Source organism: Pygocentrus nattereri, chromosome 13 (assembly GCF_015220715.1).
Source record: "Pygocentrus nattereri isolate fPygNat1 chromosome 13, fPygNat1.pri, whole genome shotgun sequence".
NCBI classification, from domain to species: Eukaryota; Metazoa; Chordata; class Actinopteri; order Characiformes; family Serrasalmidae; genus Pygocentrus; species Pygocentrus nattereri.
Genome location: NC_051223.1, coordinates 18,139,329 through 18,159,720, shown reverse-complemented (window position 1 = coordinate 18,159,720; position 20,392 = coordinate 18,139,329). Strand labels below are relative to the sequence as shown.

At 38.8% G+C, this 20,392-nt stretch overlaps 1 protein-coding gene across 1 annotated transcript; it reads left to right on the top strand.

Moving 5' to 3' along the window:
• Positions 1-6,026: 6,026 nt before the first annotated feature.
• On the top strand, positions 6,027-9,855 carry tob1b (transducer of ERBB2, 1b). The gene is made up of 2 exons (XM_017723673.2): positions 6,027-6,257; positions 7,723-9,855. The coding sequence occupies exon 2, from the start codon at positions 7,872-7,874 to the stop codon at positions 8,847-8,849; it is 978 nt and encodes a 325-aa protein (XP_017579162.1). The 5' UTR covers positions 6,027-6,257; positions 7,723-7,871; the 3' UTR covers positions 8,850-9,855.
• Positions 9,856-20,392: the final 10,537 nt, after the last annotated feature.

The window sequence follows — 20,392 nt, the reverse complement described above, 5'->3', positions numbered from 1 at the left end:
ACAGCATAGAAGACAGTGGTAAACGAATTCAGTTGTGTTGGGACTGAAGACTAGAAGGTCATGAATGTTGTGGGGATAAATACAGAAGTGAGCCAGAGGAAATTATCCACACTGAACATACTGCATAACCACTGAAATGACCGGACTCATTACCTGCTTCCTTCATTCCCATCATATCTGTCAGCTTCTGCTTCTTTCATTTCTTTTTTGAAGCCTTCCATAAGAACACAAAACAGAACCAATATTTTTCCATTTAAGCCTCTTATTGTTACTAAATCTTACAGATCTTACAGATGGGCAGATCAGCTATCTTTAACTCCAATTTACAGGAACATGCCAAAAACTATGCTAAACACATTAAAAAGGCAGACCAACTCACTTAACCTATATTCTGAAGTGGCTAAACATAAGTATTCACATGAAATTCAACACCAACAGAGTGGGGTGCTTTATGAGGGCTATACCATAAACATAGTGGTTAAACATACTGGTTATTAAATACTTCCAACACTTCCATCCAAATATATATGCAGCAACATGGCATAATCTGTTCTAAACACTTTAAGGGAGAGACCAGGCTGACCATTACTTGCACCAACGTCCTTGCTTATTATCACTTGCATGATGAAGGAACTTCTGAGAATATTTAAGATCCTGTTGCCTCAAGAAAATGGTTTCATCAATATTTATTATATCAGCATTGGTAATAGTGGCACATTTTATGGTGGCATTTATTATATAAAAAATAAATCCAATATTTTGTCATGTTTTATAACTAAAACTTTTAAATAATTATTATCAAAATGAATTACTGGGGGGGTCATGGCCATGTAACCCCACCCTGGTGGAAATTACACCTCTATGGCAGACTTTTTGTGTAGAGTTAAACCAAATCATTAATTTCCGTGCCAAAGAACACAATGGCTGAATCCAACACTGAACACTTCTACACTTATTACGGTTCCACAAAAGAACACTTCTGGAATGAACTGCAATATTCATCAGGTTCATCAGTACATGAAAAGTACACAGATCATATACTATGAGGTAAACATGAGACATACAGCTTCCACTGCAAGGGTGGTACTACAAAAATGTAATATCCTGATACTTGAAGACATTGTCACAGTACACAATACACAATATGTAACACACTATGTCAATATTAGTTTGATAAGTTAGTTGGCACAGACAAGGCCCTATTACTGGCACATTTAAAAATGCTATCAAAAACTGTGAGTACAATCATTTTTATTCAGCATTAACATCAGTTCAGTGCTTCACAAACTGCACTACAGTAAATCCAATTAAACTGGACTAATTATGCTCACTTTGTAATCAGACATTATGATATGCTCAGAAAAGCACATGGTGATATAATTTATCCTGACAAAAATAGCAAATCATCACCCCCCTCCTCCAGTACCACTGCAACAGACTGATGGAATTAACACTTTCACCATGTATAATGGTAATAAATCTTCATGCAGCTTTCACATTGCAACTCTAATTCTTAGAACAAGGCAAAGTCATATCAAGCACGTACACATTCTCCTCCACACTGAGACAGATTCTTGTACTACCATTTTCAGGAAGCTGGCATTATGATCCTTTTCCCCTTAGTCACTCTGTGATTCATGATGCTGTATATTCTGAAGTGGCTAAACATATTCAAAGATATTCACATGGAATTCAATACCAACAGAGTGGGGTGCTTTATATGAGGACCATAGCATGAACATAGGCTGTACTGGTCAAATATAGATGTTTTATGTGAAACATAAAATTATTATGTTACTGATAAACCTTCAGTGAAAACTTCCTTTTTTGCTCTCTTTACAGCTCCAAGTAGGTGTCATTTTTCCAATATAGCACATGGACATGTAATCGGAATGGGAGAAATCAGAATCAGGATATTCCAAGATAGAAATAGAAATACATACATTGTAATAAGATTGTATGATAGCAAGGCTTTATTAATCTCTGCTGGAAAATACAGTATATCTTTACTTTATTAAATAGGTCAGTATGTACAGTGTTATGCAGAAGCCAGAGACTACTCCTCATTTATTGACATTCCAGTTAAAATTGCCTTTAAATACATATTGATTATTTATCAGTAAGAGGAAATACAGACAACATACATTTAACAGAATAACACCCAGAACCCTCAACAACGCTATATAATAACAGAATTTTACAATCCCAGTAATCCCAAACACATTCAGTTGGGAATTTATTCTATTTCTCAGAAACAGTTGCTTTTTAACAGCAGTCAGAAAACTCTTGTTTTTTTTTTTTTTTAGCTTATTTTCCTTTGACTGTCCCCTTTCTTATACATGTGAATTATCTAATGAATTACCTCATTTGTATGTAACAGCCACTTGATTGGAAATTAAATTCAGTACATGACTTTTGCGCAGTATTGTATGTTGTGAAACAGCTTTGACTGGTCAGAGCAGAATATACATGCTTCACTGTGCTACTGGTTTTGAGTTTGTACTAACAACATTCCAGGCTGTTGGCTGTGGACTGTAAGTCAGGCATTTCATTGGTAAACATTAGCGTCAAGGGAACGGCCCATTTGGAACTTGCTTTAAAGCACACATCTATCACAGACTTGTTTTTCTCCTTCAACCAACGTTCACTTCCCATAAGAAAAGAGCGATGAGGCTTACTAACTGATGGCGACTGATACCGGACACTTTCCTAATTCATCCCACACAACTTCCTTTCAATTTGCCCCGTGTGATATTGGCAATTTTCAGTGGCTTCACCACACTGAACTCATGTAATTAAATGCTGTAAATGGCCTCATAAACCTGACATATTTGAAGTGTGACATGCTATAAAATGGCCAAGAGTGAGATTTGCTGATTTCTTTTATTGCAAAAATTTATCATCTGAAAATGAAGCATTTTATCTTTTCATTTTCTCTCTATTCCCATTAAAGAGCACAGCCAGTTTGAAGTATGACTTAAATGCATGCATCCGGATTTGAAAGATTATAACCACGGTGTACATTTGATTCTCATTTTGTAATTCTGGTGCATTTTGTGCCCTTCTAAATTGCATGTTCCATCTGCACTGGCAGCGTGCCACTGTATGAGTCAGTGGTATAGTGGAAATGCTTATGTGGTGTCTTCTGGGCCCCCGCTACTAAAGACACTCACACCCCTGCAGTGGGCCAATCTGGAATCTATCTCACCTTTCTCTACCTGTTGTTTCTGCCCACCATGACCGATACATATTTACTGCAAACATGTCAGAGAGCATTTCTCCTTTCATGATATGCCTTGCAAGGACAGTAGAGGGAGAGGATGTTGAGCACATGGGTCACATTCATGTGCAGAATATAGAGAAAACCATATAGTGATAATGATAATAGTGTTTTGTTTATATTGCACCTAATTGTGCAACCGTTTGAAAAATAGATCCGAAAAATAGATCATCTGCACTGTAATGTATTACTGTTTAACTATACAAATGTTGATATCACTGTAAAATATTGTTCATAATTCTGGTTATTAAAGTTATTTGCATTTTCTGCTTCTGATGATTCAAGTAATTCCAAAAAACTTAGTAATGTTGGGGTCTGGACTGAGAACACCAGCAGCTTCTTTGCTTGCATATATCATCCACTTTTCCTTTTCCCAGGAAGGGCTCTTTAGGCTGTTTTTGGATTCATAGTGTTGAGTTGTCTTCTCATGGTGGAAGGATGGACAGAAATATTGTAGATTTATTCAGATTTGAAGCAAGAGTGGAGCTTGATTTTTTTCTCTCTCTTATAGATAAAAGCTTTAAATACTGTTTATCTGATAAGGGCAGCTTTAGTGGTCTACCAGGTCTTGCTTGGTTCATAGGAGTCCCATTTTTGTCATCTTCTGATCATTTTTTGTTCTCTGGTTTTGGAAACTTTATCTAAGCCCCTCAGAAATATTTGTTGGAAAATGATGGACTTGTACGTATCTGTTCATGTATTCACCTCTCGTTGACTCTTTACCATCTGTTTTGTTTTGTTTTTACTATTTTTTGTATTTATTTTGGTGTAATTTTCTCTTGAATATTTGATAACAGCCTCACCTAATTGTCTGGTCTGTTTAGCATGTTACATATGCACGTTAACAAAGGCAAATGCTTTGTATGCATAACATACCTGGCAAATTAAAGTGTTTGTTATTCTTATCAAACCCAAAGTCCCTGAACAACAAACCAAACAAACGAAGCACTAGGCCTCTTAAACACATAACCCGCTAGGGTATTTCTGGTCTCTATACCTTCAGACAGATGGCAGGTGTGGTTCCTTTGTGAGAAAAGCAAGGGTGTGGCGCAGCGCTGACAGGATGGAAATCAGGTGCAGAAAGGGGAGGAGCAATGACTTGTTAGTTGTTTTAAGTTTGTGGTTGCCATGGTAAAAAATATGATCTCATCCTTTAGCTCACACTTTCTTCCCACAAAAGCTTTTTGCGGCACCTAATCAGAATAGCCTGACTATAACCTTTTGACATAATGTCACTAAGGCACCTTACATGATTAAACTTTCTTTTTTTATTATACTTTAGAATCTATTTATACCACATTTCATACTTAGATTGTGGAAACTGACCACAGTCATAAATCATAAATCCACCTGTTTTATATGCTCCGGGCACTCAGGCGGCAAACTGATCATGTCACACCAGCAACTGGCTTACTTTATACTTTTACCCACAGCAGCTGATAATAAATAAACCAGACAGACAGCTCCTCATTCTCTCCCCCTCCCTCACTTTCTCCTCCTCTGCACTATGAACGTTCATAACCCGACAAATTTATCCACCGCTGTGTTGCTGAGTTCAAAGGCCTGTTTGGATTACAGTCCTCACTGTGCCATTAGGCCACTCATCTAAGTCAGAAAGTAGAGTCTAGAAGGGAAGACTTTCTTCAGTACATTTTATTGAAGACTAATTCAACCTTTCTATGTTTTCCAAAAAAATGTAAACAATATACGTGTTAATTACTCAATTCAGAATAACCTGATTCAGAGAAAAAAAAGATACCTGACAGTTTAGTTTAGGCCTAGAAATGCATCTCCAAACAAGTCACAGAACCCTGTCTTTCTTCAGGCTCTCAAGTAAAAAGCTAACATAATGCTCATGATCATAAAAGCAGAGACCAGGCTAGGTAGGCTTACACAGTACAGTTTCAATGTGAGATGTGCTAGGGTATGAATATTTTCACACACTGCTATGCAGTCTGGAGACTTATGGAACAACAAAACACTCTTGATATATTAGATCAGTTCACTTATGGAATGGTTTAGGTCTAGTAGAGCCAGGCACTAAGGTAGTATGTCTGCCTCTGGGTGAAAATTGCTTTAGCTGCTCTTGAACCTTCCTGTCCCTTTAAATTACAAGGGGCGTGGCTAAGTTAAAGAAAGCGTGGTGTCCCAGTCACAACAAGGCGGGGTCGCGGTGACGTCAGAAACATCAACAACCAATAGGCAGAGCCGAATCCCCCCTCCTACCCAAGCAAAACACTCAAGGGCAGAATAAGATTAAAACACTGCTGCTGTAAAAACATTACTCGGTAATAGATTTCCTCTTTTCATTTTCTTGTTCACTAGGCCTGAACAAGACCTGCGTTAAAATAAAAGTTTTACTTGACAATTTTTCAAATATACTTTTTCCAATTCCATGACTCGCATGAATATGACGGGTTCCACGCTGAAAAAAGCTCACAAGCACATTAAAAAGGTACACTTACTCACAGTATTTTTGATTTCTCCGGGCAGACACAGAAACGGCTTAATACGTAACTGGGAGCAACCCTTCTAATGTACTTGTCGCTGATTGGTCGGAGTTCTCGAGGGCGTTTTTCCCTTAATTGACGTGTCTTTGAACTAATAGCAGGCTGAGTTACACTGTGACGTAGGCTGCAACTAGCCAATCATCGGCGTCAGTGGGGTGTTGACCTCCGAAACCGCATCACCGCCCTCCACGGCTCCGCGGCGGAGGGTTTGGCTATAAAGCGGATTGTGGCTCTGGTTTAAAGGGCAGAGTGGTAAAACACTCCCGGGCAGTGGGGGGGAGTCAGATTGCCTGTTGAGAAGCAGACCAGACCAGACCAGACCACACCACGTCAGAAGAATAAAAAAAAAACACTGACACTGTCGTTACTGGAATACGAATCTCAATCCTGAACTTTTTAGTGTTGAACGTCGCCGTCAAGCAGCTCCTGGGATCTAAACGGTCGCTACGCGTATCCAGCTCATTAATGTGAGTACAAGATCAGCTTTAACGGTGTTGCAACGTTTTCTGAGTGGTTGCTAACTAAGTTAACGTGCACGAGTTGTTTTAGCAAAATCGCCGTTGTCATTGTCTGTATTGTCGTATTTTTGTGGTGATCTCATTAAATCCCCCCACCAAAGCGAAATGTTCATTAAGTGAGACAAGCCAAATGTTGCTAACCAACGTTAGCTTTCTAGCTAACGTTGAAGGTGAGGTAGTTTCGTTCGTCTCTGGTTGTGTTTTAAGTCAGAAATGTCGTTGTGTTCAAGTTCAGCCTGGAATACTGGAGAGGCATGCTTTACTGTACGAACGGTGACAGATTATCTCGGGGTGGTTAAATCTGTGTAGGCGTCACCGAGCTGTCTTCTTGCTAGTAAGCCTGGGACGAAGCTGAAAGCAGCTTCTAATTAGAATTTTCCCGTTCTACCTTAAATGGTGCAGCAGTTGCGTTTTCCCTCAGTCGCCAGGATGCAGGAGCTGCACCATTTAAGGTGTAACTGGAAAATTCAAACAAGGAGCTGGCGACTTAAAGCTAACTTAAGCCTAGTAAGACTGAGTTAACCTAGCTAGGTTAACGTTAACGTTAAACAAAAGCTGCTGGCCACAATCTGTCCTTAGGATCACTCTTCAACGCCGTGTCCAGCAAATAAAGCCATAAATGTACCTCAGTTTAGGATATAAATAGTCCAGCATCTGACTGACGTTAGCGTAGTTAGCGTATGTTGTTTCGCTTATTCTCGTTTGCAGTGTAGGTAGCTAAATAGTTTAAAAGCAGAATAGCAAACTGAGGCAAATCCTCTGTCAGTGAAAACATGGATGTGTCACCTTCCCATATACTGTTTGTGTTTTTCATATCTGTAGACATAAATATTATACAAGCCAGCGGTACTGGGGTTATAAAATAGTCAGTGCTTATTAACTGTGCTATTTGAATAATGGTGTTGAATATTTGGAAGACACTGTGAACCCCTTCATGCATTTCCATTCGAAGAAAAACGTATCGTTACTGTACTAATTTGGTCATCCCTGTGTTAGCTACACCCTGTGTGGATCGCCATGTTATTGGCTGCTTTCTAGAAGAAACCTGATCGCAAAATCTATTGCGCAATGTCGTCTCCAAGTGTCGCATTGTTTGAAAATGCCCCATATTTCAGTGAAGCAGCTTTCAGTCCTTGGTTTTACGGTTACGGTACGGAACCAGTGCGGATTATGTAACATTCTTGTCTGATCTCTGAAGCGACCACACTCATTTGAGATTCTTCTTCAGCACTGATAGATTTAGATTTAGCTTAGTTTTTAAAGCTGAATCCTTCATTTTCAATTAAACTGCATGCTGCCCTTTTGAATGAATGTTTGTACCAAGTGCTTCAGGTTGATTTATATGTGCACTAAATGAGTGGAAAGTTGAACATTTTGCCTCTTTTTTTTTAATTATTTTTTTCCTTTCTCTAAGGATAAAGAAGACTTTCCTGTGGAACGGCAAATATTTTCCCAGCAACCAGCATCTCTGTCCGAACTGATCACTACTGCCTAGGAGATTTTCAAAGCACCCCGGATAAGACGGCTCTTGACTGCAGACATACTTGCAACTGTGAAGCAGCTATGCAGCTTGAAATCCAAGTAGCACTCAACTTCATTATATCTTACCTTTACAACAAACTCCCTCGGCGTCGAGTGAACATCTTTGGCGAGGAGCTAGAAAGGCAGTTGAAGAAGAAATATGAGGGCCATTGGTACCCCGACAAGCCATACAAAGGGTCTGGGTTCAGGTGTATACACGTGGGCGAGAAGGTGGATCCAGTAGTGGAAGAAGCAGCCAAAGAGAGCGGGCTGGACATCGAAGACGTCCGGAATAACTTGCCTCAGGACCTCAGTGTGTGGATCGACCCCTTTGAGGTGTCTTACCAGATTGGGGAAAAGGGACCCGTCAAGGTGCTTTACGTGGATGATAACAACGAGAATGGGTCGGAGTTGGACAAGGAGATCAGAAACAGTTTTAACCCAGACGCTCAGGTGTTCATGCCAATCAGCGAACCCGTGGGAGTCTCCTCCGAGTCCAGCTCGCCATCGCCTCCTTTCGGCCAGTCTGCTTCAGTCAGCCCCTCATTCATGCCACGCTCCACTCAGCCTTTAACCTTCACCACAGCCACTTTCGCTGCCACCAAGTTCGGCTCCACCAAGATGAAGAACAGCGGCCGCAGCAGCGGCAAGGTGGCACGCACCTCTCCCACTAACCTGGGCCTGAATGTGAACAACCTACTGAAGCAGAAAGCCATCTCCACTTCCATGCATTCTCTCTATGGCCTTGGCCTCGGAGGGCAGCAGCAGCAGAAGCCTTCAGCGCTCTCCCCTGACGCCAAGGAGTTTGTATTCCCCAACCTGCAGGGCCAGGGCAGCTCCACTGCAATGTTCAACAGTGAGAATCCTCTCAGCCTCAGCCCTCAGCAGTATAACAATGCCTTCGATGTGTTTGCAGCCTACGGCAGCCTCAACGACAAGTCTCTCATGGATGGTCTAAACTTCAGTCTGAGCAACATGCAGTATTCTAACCAGCAATTCCAGCCGGTCATGGCTAACTAATGAATACAGAATGAATTATTTATGAATGATTGTTGGCAAAAGAAGAAAAGGAAAAAAATAAAAAAATAAAAACACAAAATGACGCACACTAGTAAAGGACAGGAAAAGGAGCTGTGGACATGGAAACAAAAATCCCTATTAGTCACTGAAAAGCGCATGTGCCCAAGGGTGTTGTCTTTCTGTGCCCCCTTGAGTTTGTTTCTACTAAGAGCTTGTTGTACAAATGTGTCCAAGCTTGGTTACTTTCAGTCAAAACACATCATTGTTTTCTTTTCCTATTTTTGCCAACAAAGCACAAAATAATTTTTTACTATGTTTTAAAGAAAATACTTCTAAAATATTAAAAAACATAAGCTTCAAGTTCTGGCCTCTTACAGTATTTTAAAGTTGGTTAAGACTTGGCTGATTTTTAAGAAATTGGCACTAACGAATATATATCTGGGGTTACTTGGTCTTTTTTCTAATTGTATAATTTAATTGAGTACAGAGTTTGTAAAGTATCAGAGTATATATATTGTTTCTACGACATGGTATTGCATTTATATCTTTTTACTACTCCAGTGATCTGTGATGGCTGCAGCAGCTTTATGTTATTATATATTTTGTTTTTTAATAAAATTGTTGAGGAAATCCATCTTTAAAATAGATCAAATATTCTAAAGATTGTGTACAGGATATTCTTTAGTGTCCGGAATTCAGTGTAGGAATATTTGCTTTTTTTGAAACACAAAAGTTGTATTTTCTGTTAAGAGTTTAAAAGATTTTTGCTATATTATGGACAATGTAATCGTATATATATTAATTTTGTACCTACATTGTGCAATACTTGATAAAAATACAGTATAACAAAGTATTTTGAGTCAGTGTCTTACATGTCAAGAGGGACTGAAATAGTTTATATTAAGTTTGTATTAAAATGCTTCAAAATATATGCTTGTCTTTATTTTTTTTTTTATTTCATATTTGCACCCTGGCCTTTTTCAATAAAAGCAACTTTAGTCGAAAATGAGCTCTCAGTATGATTTTTGTTTGTTTTTCCGTCATTCCAGATATATTGTAGCATGAAAATCATAGTGAGATGGTACAGCGGCTATGTCTTTGAACACACAACAGAGTTAAGATGACTTTAACTTGGCAGCAGTGTGGGCTCAGCAGGCCCAGGAGTGGTTGCTGACAAGTCCAGTCTTCTGTCTGTCTTTATGGCATAAAGGCAGTCGTTTCAAAACTGTGTAGCACCTTGAAGGCATAGCAACATGACCCATATGTTTAAAATTTGTTGGTTTTGTTAGCAGCAGCAGCTTACATTGGAGGGATGATGCTGCTGTTGTGGTGGTACTTTGCTGATAAACTCATTTATTTGATTATACTGTTCGTTATTGAGAAAGCAAATAGATTTTAGTGCTACCTTAAGGCTAATGAAGCAATAAGATGAGGAGTAAGATGTGAGGGGAGGGCAGAGTATTTATTTTGTATTTCTGGCTTACATCAGTGTAGGACATTTAGCACCTGGGGGTTATGAGCATTCTGAGCAGACCAGTCCAAAATAATGTGTCTCCAGCAGCATGTGGGTCAGATGACTTTCGAAGGAAAATGTTGACAAAGCTAAACAGACTCATTGTCCTAAATTTTTAACTTAATGTTGTAAATAAAAACAATCTGGCTAGACAAAGCCTCAAGAATTTCACGTGCTTCCTATGCTACTCTGCAAGTTAGGCTACAGCTTTTAGTGTTTGTATTAATAATATCAGCAAGTAGACCTAGTTCATGTTGTACAGTCATTAGGCTTTAAAGTTTGGACAACTTTACTCATTGATTGAGTAATCATGCCTGCAGTCATATATGTGGCAAAGGTTGTCTCAAAAAATTCTGAATAAACTGCACATTCAGCTGTATGGTGCTGTGTCCGGCCTCCCTCTGTGAAAGTTTGTTACTTTTGTGGACATACCAACCTTGCTCCGCAATTAGTCTTGAAATGTGCACTTTGTTTTCGCAGCTGAGTGTAAAGCCCCTCTCGTGAGAGCTGAGATTAGACTGTTCACGCATTCACAAAGCCTGCTTGTTTATTTTCAATGCTGCAGTTCAAAAGTGAGCAGATATTTATTGTGAACTTATATGATATGACCAAATCGCATGTTCATCCAAGGTCTTTTTTCCCGTCGGAAACTACTAATCTTTGTTACTGTTGCCAAAACGTTCTGTGCCTACATTTCCAAACTCAGACTGCTGGTTTCATATTTACTGCTACTATGGATTTCATCTTTACCATGTTTTCTTTGAGTTTTTGATTGTGTCTACTGGTTCCAATCACAGTTGCCTGTAGGGCGAGATGTGTTCCTGATACTACAATAGGAATTCTATAGAGAAGCTGTATTGCCACGAATCATCCAACATACTTTAAAGCTGTGATGAAAACTCCAAGGTGCACTGCACTATATTGAAACAATTTCCTGAGTATTAGGACCTCGTCTACTTTCTCTGAGCAATAGACTTTCCTGATGGAACACATAAAAGGGTTTGAGGGGCCAAGAAGTGAAAAGGGAGAGAGAAGCCTTATGTCGGCTTTACAATAGCTTCACAAGTTTGATTCACCAAAGAACATACAGTAAAATATACCAAAAGCATTTCAATATAGAGTATTCAAGACAGACACCACAGTCAGTTTGGCTTATAGTGTCATTTCTCATATAGTCTAACATTGATGTAGCCACTAAACCGTGTCAAAATAAATATCAAACTTTGGCTGCGTATGAAGGCCGCTTTTGGTATGTAACTAGTCAACAAAGAGGTCGTCGGCGTGTATAGTATCTTAGCAAACGTTTGGGAAACTAGGTGGGGCCACGTGCGTAAGTTCAGTACCCTTACAAAAATCCTTGGTATTTGTATAGAGGTTGAAAATCAGGTCAATCAAGTACATGAATTAACATGCAAGACTATTTTAAACCCATGTGGACCTGAAAAGGAATCTTTTGTGATCACGTCAGCTTTTATGACATTTGCATGACACGTTTAGCCACTCTGACTGAGCAATAGAGGGATCAGACAAAGTGGTATCAGAATGCTGATGCTTTCTAATTAAAGCCTGTAAATCATTTTTGATTATGATGTCACAAATACACCCGATTATGACATCACAGCAATTGATCTTGTAACTTCAAAACAAATCAATAACTCAAAGCACAAGTTGTGGCATCAAAAGATTCATTTATATAACAATGGCCTTTTTATTTTTATGTCATCATTTGCGGTAAACAGAGTACACAATGGCAGGGCTTAAGTGGCCGAAATGAGGAATTGATTCTTTTGCGACAAAACCCTTCGCACATAGAATGACTTGTCACTGAGTAGGGTTCGTGCACAAGCAGATGCAGTAGTGATGGATTTTGTTTTGCCGTTGTTGTGCTTCCCTCTTGGAGTGTATCAGTGGCAGCAGCGGAGACCATTCCTCTCCCCCCGGTCCCTTAAGTATTTGATGTTCCCGGCCCTGTGTAATTTAATCTCGGTTGGCTCCCTGCAGCTCTCACCCATAAACCTCTGCTCTTATAATAGGAAGCTGCAACACAATTTCTCCTCTAGTCTAGCTGCCTCTGCTCGGGAGAGATAAGACAGCAGTTTGTTTTGGTCACGAATTGCCCACTGAAACTTAATTGTTATGCCTATGTAATGTATGGTAGACCTGGCTACATGGAAATAGGACCTAGCCACTAGCCTTCTGCTCTACTTGTGTTGAGTACTTGACATTAGATTTCATTGGGATAAAATGTAACCTTTTAATCAGAGCAGCCATTTGTTTGGCTTTCCCAGCTGACATGGCCAGTCATTTTGATGCTCCAAGCATAAGCCTTCTCCTATGACATACTAAGCCGTTCTTTTGGTCTCTATAAATTGGTTTGAGCTCAGAGGCCTCGCGTAAAAGGGGCTGTTGTGCACACACGTGTTCACACTCCTTGAAAAGACTTATGAGGAAACACCTATGTCAGGCCTGAAGAATTCCTCTGTGATGCAAGCCAGTAGAATCCCTGTCAGATGGCTTGTGACGTAAAGGAAACTATCAATCCATTTAACGCAGTGTGGAACTGAACCGTTTAAAGTCTCCACTCTATACAACTGACGTAACTAGGCCCACTGCTAAAACTGGAGTCTTCAAAACATTTGCTTAAATGTTTCGCTTTTAAATTCAGCATGAAGCTTCTGTTTCCCTCATGCTTCCTGAAGAGTGGCTGCTGTGCTTCCGCAGCAAGTCGGTTAGCCACCTTACATCAGCAATATATCTGAGTCCACTGAGGAAGGAAAAAAAATCAGTGCAGCACTCAGAGGAACTCTCCCCAGTCTAAATTATTCAGCACGGATGAAACTAAAAGGCCCACTGATGTGCTACACAAAATTTTCAGCTAAGGTCAAGGTAAGATGGAAAAATCCATGACTTTTGCTACTCTGTCAGTGTCAGTGGAAGCATATAGGCTAGACACTCTGTACTGGGTGCTGAAAGTGAAATTATAGACATCTAAAGACTGAGCGACACCAAAAGACTGTGTCTCTCATTCTGTCAAATAATGACAAAAAAAGAATTCCTTTTCTTTGCCAAAAAGTTTCCAGTCACTGTGAGTTATACAACACTCTTTGTGGCATTCAGTGGAGCACAGTTCTAAATTTAAATGTAATAGGTTTTCAAACATGTTGCAGGCTTTTTATTGTTGCAGGTTATTTTTAAGTAGCTTAATTCCAGGTTTTGTTCTCGCAGAAGATTTGCAGTAACATTTACATGAGCAGCTAGCATGATACCAAATAGAAAATGGGTTATACCTTGTGTTGATTGTATCACGTGTTAGGAAAGAAAACTCTTCACCTGTGTTTCACATATGCTAATGTCTCTGACTGTCTGCCAAGTTACAGTATTGATTTGCTTGCCAGTCTTCCATGCATGTAGTACAAGAAGCAGAACATGTTTAGGTCTTTTTATATAGCCATTATCTGATTTATGATGATTGTGTTTATTTGTGTACAATTTGAAAATAATTTTTATTGTAATGTAAAGTAAATAGAATAAAAACAAAGGACAATCCAAGCATATGCCTGGCTCTCAGCTTCGTGCTTAGGAGTGCAAATTTGTGGGGAGCAAATATTTTAGCATTTCTCTGAAAAAGAGGAGGAGTAGCATATCATTGCTGTCTGTTAAAAAAACATAAATTTCCATAATAGTGACTTTACAGGACCAATTTACAATATTTTTGATGTATGTTAATGTAAAAATTCATATTCCAAGTAATTTTGGAACATTTCTGTTGGTCCACTCATCATGAAATTTTCACACAATGTAAAGGGCACCACACTGTTCACATCATCAGATACATGTATTTTTTTCAGACCTGTCCAGGGTGTTTCCTGCCTTCTGTACAATGACAATGACAATAGTTAACCACCTGTGACCCAGAAGGATAAGGTTAGAAAATATGTGTGTGTGTGTGCGCATGTATTTTTTGGAAAGTGACATATCCTGGTGCATGCTGTATATCCATTTACTACCAGTGGTGTAGGATGTGTATGAAACTGTCAGTTGTCAATGAGAAGAGGACAAAGAGCGTAAGTATAGCCTTGAACTGACCATCAAACTTAGCTGTTGCTGTTCAAAACAGACCACATTTTTAGTGGTAGGGGAGACTAACAAGGGTTGTAGCCTCTGTAACTCAATGGCCATTTGTGCTTTACATTTCAAACTTTTATATAAGATTCAAAAATTTGTCTGTCACAAATATCAATAGTGTAGAAATCCTGCTTACTCATAAAATGAGGAAGGTTGTATTAAATACAAAAAGTTCTGTTGAAGTTCTGTAGTGGAGCAGGTTGTAACAGTAGACAGAATATAAAAGTGTTCATTTAAATATATTTGAAAATATTTTCTTTTTAAATACAAAGCAGGAAACAAATAGGATTATTTGAACCTATATATGCTCTAGATGATGTCCGATGAAGACATATTTTTATAGACAAGGTTCATGTAAGACGTGTTAATAGACCTATTGCTCTTTGGACCACCACCCTACATTACACTGAGTGTTACAACTTGCCCCGTCGTGCTCCGACATTGCTAGACTTTTTTTAGCATGTGCAATAACTTTTTTTTGACAGTGTACAAGTAACAAACAATGTAAATATACCCTTAAAAGTACAACAGAGATCTTAAGGTTGTGTAATTTAAATTAGTTTTAAGGGTACATTACTTTAATTTTCCCAAGGGGAACTCTTAAAAGAAAACCTCATACCTCCAAAATGGTAACTCTAAAGGAGAATAGAAAAATGTTTAACTTTTAATGTAAGGTAACATTAAGCAGGCTTGGACTGTTTCTAGGGGTCTCTCAATCATAAAAATGGTGGGGGACAGTTAGCATGTTTAAGAAATGTAAGAAATAACAGATACAGATACACTATTTGCACCTTAGAGAAGGGTCTGGCTGCAGACATGCACTACTGATGCCTACTGATGACGTCAGTGCAAGCTCTGCCACGACAGTGTTTTGGTCAGTTTTATGAGGAAAAACAGCGAAACACAAACTGCTGGGCAACAAGAGTTCCACTGAATGTACAGTATATTAATGTTGCCATACTGATAATAAGGTAATTAAATATGGAAACTTTCACAGTAAAACCAGGACAATAAGACATGAATGTTCTTTTATTCACAGAAAAAAAAAGGCTACTGAAACTCATGAAAACCATGACTCGTTTAGAATCGGTAATCAAAAACTGTAATAGTGAGTAAAACAGAACCTTTTAAGGATTCTATGAGGTTGTGACAATGTACAATCAACGTAGTACCAATTACTGTCTAGTCAACGTGGTCACAACCTTCTAGAAAGTTGTCAAGACAACATTGTCATAACTTTACATTTATGAGGAATTACATTTCAACAACGTGACAATGTAGAGAGCACCAAGCAGACGATGTTGTGGGCACCAAGACAGTATGTTGTCACAACATAAGTGTGTTTGCAGGGCCATTAGGAATAAAACCTGATGGTTTTGCTTCCTAATGGGAATTGGCTTGATGGTTGCCATTAGACGCCAATGACAGTTCAGTAACTTGTTCCTGAGATGATTGCTCCTATTTGAAACTAGCATACATTTAACAAATCAACATCACTGCTGATTTCAACCACATCAGTTAAACCCCATTAATACTGACAAGCTGTAAACCAGATTGAAAATTTCCTTTCTTTCCTCAAAGTTATATTTTCTTGCATAAACGCTTCACTGGTTCACATAAAGACATCTTCTGTAAGCTCAGATAGGTGGGCATGATAGTCAGATCCGCCTTAAGGGTTTCTGACTGGTGAAACTGGGGCGGTTACAACTTACCCTATGTTTTAATCCTCCCCAGTCTAGCGGGTTTTCAAACAGGAAACAACTATAAAAAAGTCTCAAGAGTGATCTCTGACATTAAGAGATTGCAGTCGGCAATATTTCTCTTATTTTACTCATACCATCAGTTGCCTCAGACATATTGCAATGATGTAATCACCAGTAATCTGGGCCTGTGCATTAGATCATTGATGTACATACTCAATAGATGACTTTTGGCTGTTCAATGAGATTCAGAGAAAAAACGGTTCTAATGGAGGTTGAATATATTTTGTCTTTTGTCAGATACAGTACATAGATTACTTGGTTTTCAGAGTTTTCTTCTGTACAGGTGGTTCAGAGAAAACATGACACTCTAAACTTCAGACTCTCAGTATGAGACAGAAAAGCAATGGAAGAAAGATGGATTCCATATAGACCTTTGTCCTCAGATGAAGCAGTTCCTCTTCAAATCAACTAGAAGGTTTTCAGTCACTTGGAGGTCAGAAAACTGAAGACTGGCCAGTTGGAGTGTGAAAGTGGAGGAATGCTTTGAATTATTGGCATACTGGAAGAACCAGCAACAACCCAGTATTAGCCTCTGGGTACAGACATCCAGATATTTCTCTAAAACATCCTGAAGCTTCACAGAGTTGATGGTGTCTTGTATGGTTGTGATGATAACAGAATTTGGAACTCAGTCCTGATACCAAGTGTAGTATCATTGTACTCGATACTAAAGCAGCATTGTGTGCAAGTCTTGGTCCGTGTGATCTATCACTTTGTAGAGTTTAGTTCTAACCCTAATCTAACAGAACTGATCCAGGTAGTGAAGCCATCAGGAGCAGCTGAGCATTAGCCTGGTGTGATAGATCAGAACACTCCAGAACCCAAAACTCTTCAAATGTTAAAAGAAAGTAAATAATGTAAGCGTGGCATTATTCAGAAAATTCTGAAGAGAAGATCAACAGTGAGATGACGGCATACAGTATAGCCTAATATTGATCACATTGTGTTTAACATCAAAATAATCCTTACAAATTGCAATTTTAATGTGTTTTATCAATTAAAATTCCATGGATTTATCAGAAAGACTGCTACTAACAATTTCATAATTTGTGTGTTAGGAAAAAAAAGAAAAGAAATTTAAACTTATATAAACATTATTGTCACACTTCCCTCTGTTCCCTCTGTCCTCCCAACCTCTAGACTCCATTACCCAGAACCACACACCAGATCACATGACCTCAGAACTAAATAAAGTATAGAGAGATTAAATTAATAAATAAATAAAGAAGCATTGATCAGTTATCATTCATTCCGGTGCCTCTTGCCAGGTCAGTTGAGGAAAAGTTCTAATGTATTTAAATAGCATTGAATTCCATTGTTCTGGAACTGGACTGACTTCAAAATGTGTAATTCTGACCTGCTTTATGCTTTGATGTAGGTTTTTTGGGTCATGCATTAGTTGCATTAGTAGGTAAAGTCAACTAAATCTAAACTGACCTTTTTCACCTTGTCAGTTGCTGGTCAAAATAAGCCCAGTTCATCATATTATATCAAAGATAAAATGATTGTTTTCCAGTTGTCTTCCATGGAAATGTAATGACTTTTGTCCTTCTTTATGTCTTTTGATGTTTTTTTTCACTACTCAACATTTCACTGAAAGAAAGATGCATTAAGATGTCTGACTTTACACCAAATAGAAAATGGGTTATACCTTGTGTTGATTGTATCACGTGCTAGGAAATAAAACTCTTCACCTGTGTTTCACATATGCTAATGTCTCAGACTGTCTGCCAAGTTACAGTATTGATTTGCTTGCCAGTCTTCTAGGCATGTAGAACAAGAAGCGGAACATGTTTAGGTCTTTTTATAGCCATTACCTGATTTATGAAGGTCACCAACACTCTGTCTTTCATTTCTGTGTTCTCTGACCTTCCCTGCGTTGATACATGAGTAATAGAATCTGGTATGTGTGTCACCTCATATTTATACCCTGCTGAAAAAAGGAAGTCACATTTGACTGCTCAAGAGATGCAATGACTCAGATGAACATAGAAGTGTAACATATAAAAGGCGAGATAAAAATAATGCTATTAGGAGAGACAGATGTTTTTGACTTTGAACCATTATTACCGTAATTGAAGGCTAGTATTTGCCCCAAAGGCTCAGAATAAGACGGTGATAAAATGGTAAATAGTTTGAACCCCTTAAAATCTCAGGCTTGTTACAGACTAAAGCTTATTATTCAGTAACTACAGGGGATTCAATGCAAACTGGTTGAGCTATTCTTAGCTTATAGGAGTATGTAATAAAACCTTTGGGCCCACCAGCAGGCCCTGCCAATTTTAGGTGTTAACTAAATGACACAACCACTTTTGTTTCTCTTTAGCGAAGATGGACTCAGGAGAGAAGTGAATATCCATAGTCAGGTAAGAGTTGATAAGGAAGAGAATCAGAAAGGACAGACGAAGCTGAAGGCTGTTGATGCTTATTTCTGTGCGGACAGAGCAGGATACCAGTTAGATACTTTTGAGCTATCATATGAAGGACTGAAATATCAGTTCTTGTTTTGGCTGGTAGGTTAGTCTGCATTTCGTCATCTCTGATGAAATATTCAGCTTACCTTGAATACTAGAAATGATTTAATGCATTTGTAATTGCATATGTTACTCTTTGTGCTGACGCTACATATACAGTAGCAGCCTACAGGCACTTTTTAGTATGTTGGAAAAAACTCTGGACAGACAGAAAGGGCTTTTTTCCTCTTCTAGTGTTTATTTCCTTCTCTTCTTAAGGCCCTATTTTTATGCAGGTGCAAGCACAATCTAATGGTATCAAACAATTTGGTTAGATGCATCTGCTTTGTTCTTATTAATAACAATAATAATAATAACAACACTAACTGGTAAAGGTGAACAGGTAGGGTAAGATATTGTGGGACATGGCCATCGCCACAGACTGTGCGCTGAAAGCCAATCGTCCAGATACGATGTACCTGGACGAGACTAAGAGGCATGCTATCATTGTGGACAATGTCCCCCTGGTCAAAAGTATTGTCCAGTCAGTTGCAGAGAAAAAGTAGCAAAAAAGTGTTGCTTGTGGACATCCATTGATGTCATTCCTGTTGTATTGCGCTACTCTCACTCTTTTACCCCGTTTCTCTGTACAGTTGTGCTGCTTTGCACAGTTGATCATGCAATAGGGCTTTTTCTATTACTACAATAGGACCATTGGCAATTAATCACACCTTTTGTTGATCATGTCATGTCACTTATTTTGCTTACATTTTAGTATTGATAGCGCCACCTATCATGCCACATTCTGTATTTGCAGTATTCACATTGCTTTTAGTGTAGAACTTCACACAGAACACAAGACGACTGGGGTCTAAGGGCATTTCTGGATATTTGCATATATTCTTACATTTGCTTTTAAAGGCACTTGCATATAAAACGATACCTACATGTTTCATGTCAAAATAGTAGCTCTAAACTGCTGCTGCACACCACCTCACATATGTCAACAGAATGAAGACTGAGGGGTTTCTGACGTGATGAGAAAGTTCCTAGTGATTTCTTGAGTTTTCACTGGTCAGTTTCACTCAAAATGTAGATTGACATGACAATTGAACATAGTGAGAGGCAGATGACTTGTATCTCAACCCCTCTGCAATGATTACGGTTGACTTATTGTGGCCTTGTGCATTTTTGAAGTCAGGCACAGCAGTCGCTCACCATATGCTGCAAGAGCTACAGCACACCTTCATGACATCAGAACATCACACTTGTTGGCTGGAATCTTCATGACCAACATGATGTGTGTGTCACGTATGTTAATGTTTTATTTTGAGAACCTCAGATCCATTACCTCCTGTGGTCATCTCTCCCAAAGGGGATGCCATTTTTTTGATTTCCACCCTCTGGCAGCTCATTTTATTAGATATGGCCACCATAAACTAGTTTGTTTCTCCAGCTAAAAAAGCTTTAAAAACAGTTATTTTAAAACATACAATGCCCATGTAGGTCATAATATTCATGAATTCCATAGACGTCTTCTCACCTTTCTGGCCATATAGCTGCATATGTATTTTGCATATGCATTTTGCTTTATTCTCAAGTATACGGTTCTATAATAAAATAGGAATAAAAAATCTATTTCCTAAAAGTGTGGCTCTAGGAGGTATTCCATGTGTGACCCCCCCCCAA

Coding starts and splice junctions, on each gene's coding strand:
- tob1b (XM_017723673.2), top strand. CDS start 7,872: ATGCAGCTTGAAATCCAAGTAGCACTCAACTTCATTATATCTTACCTT.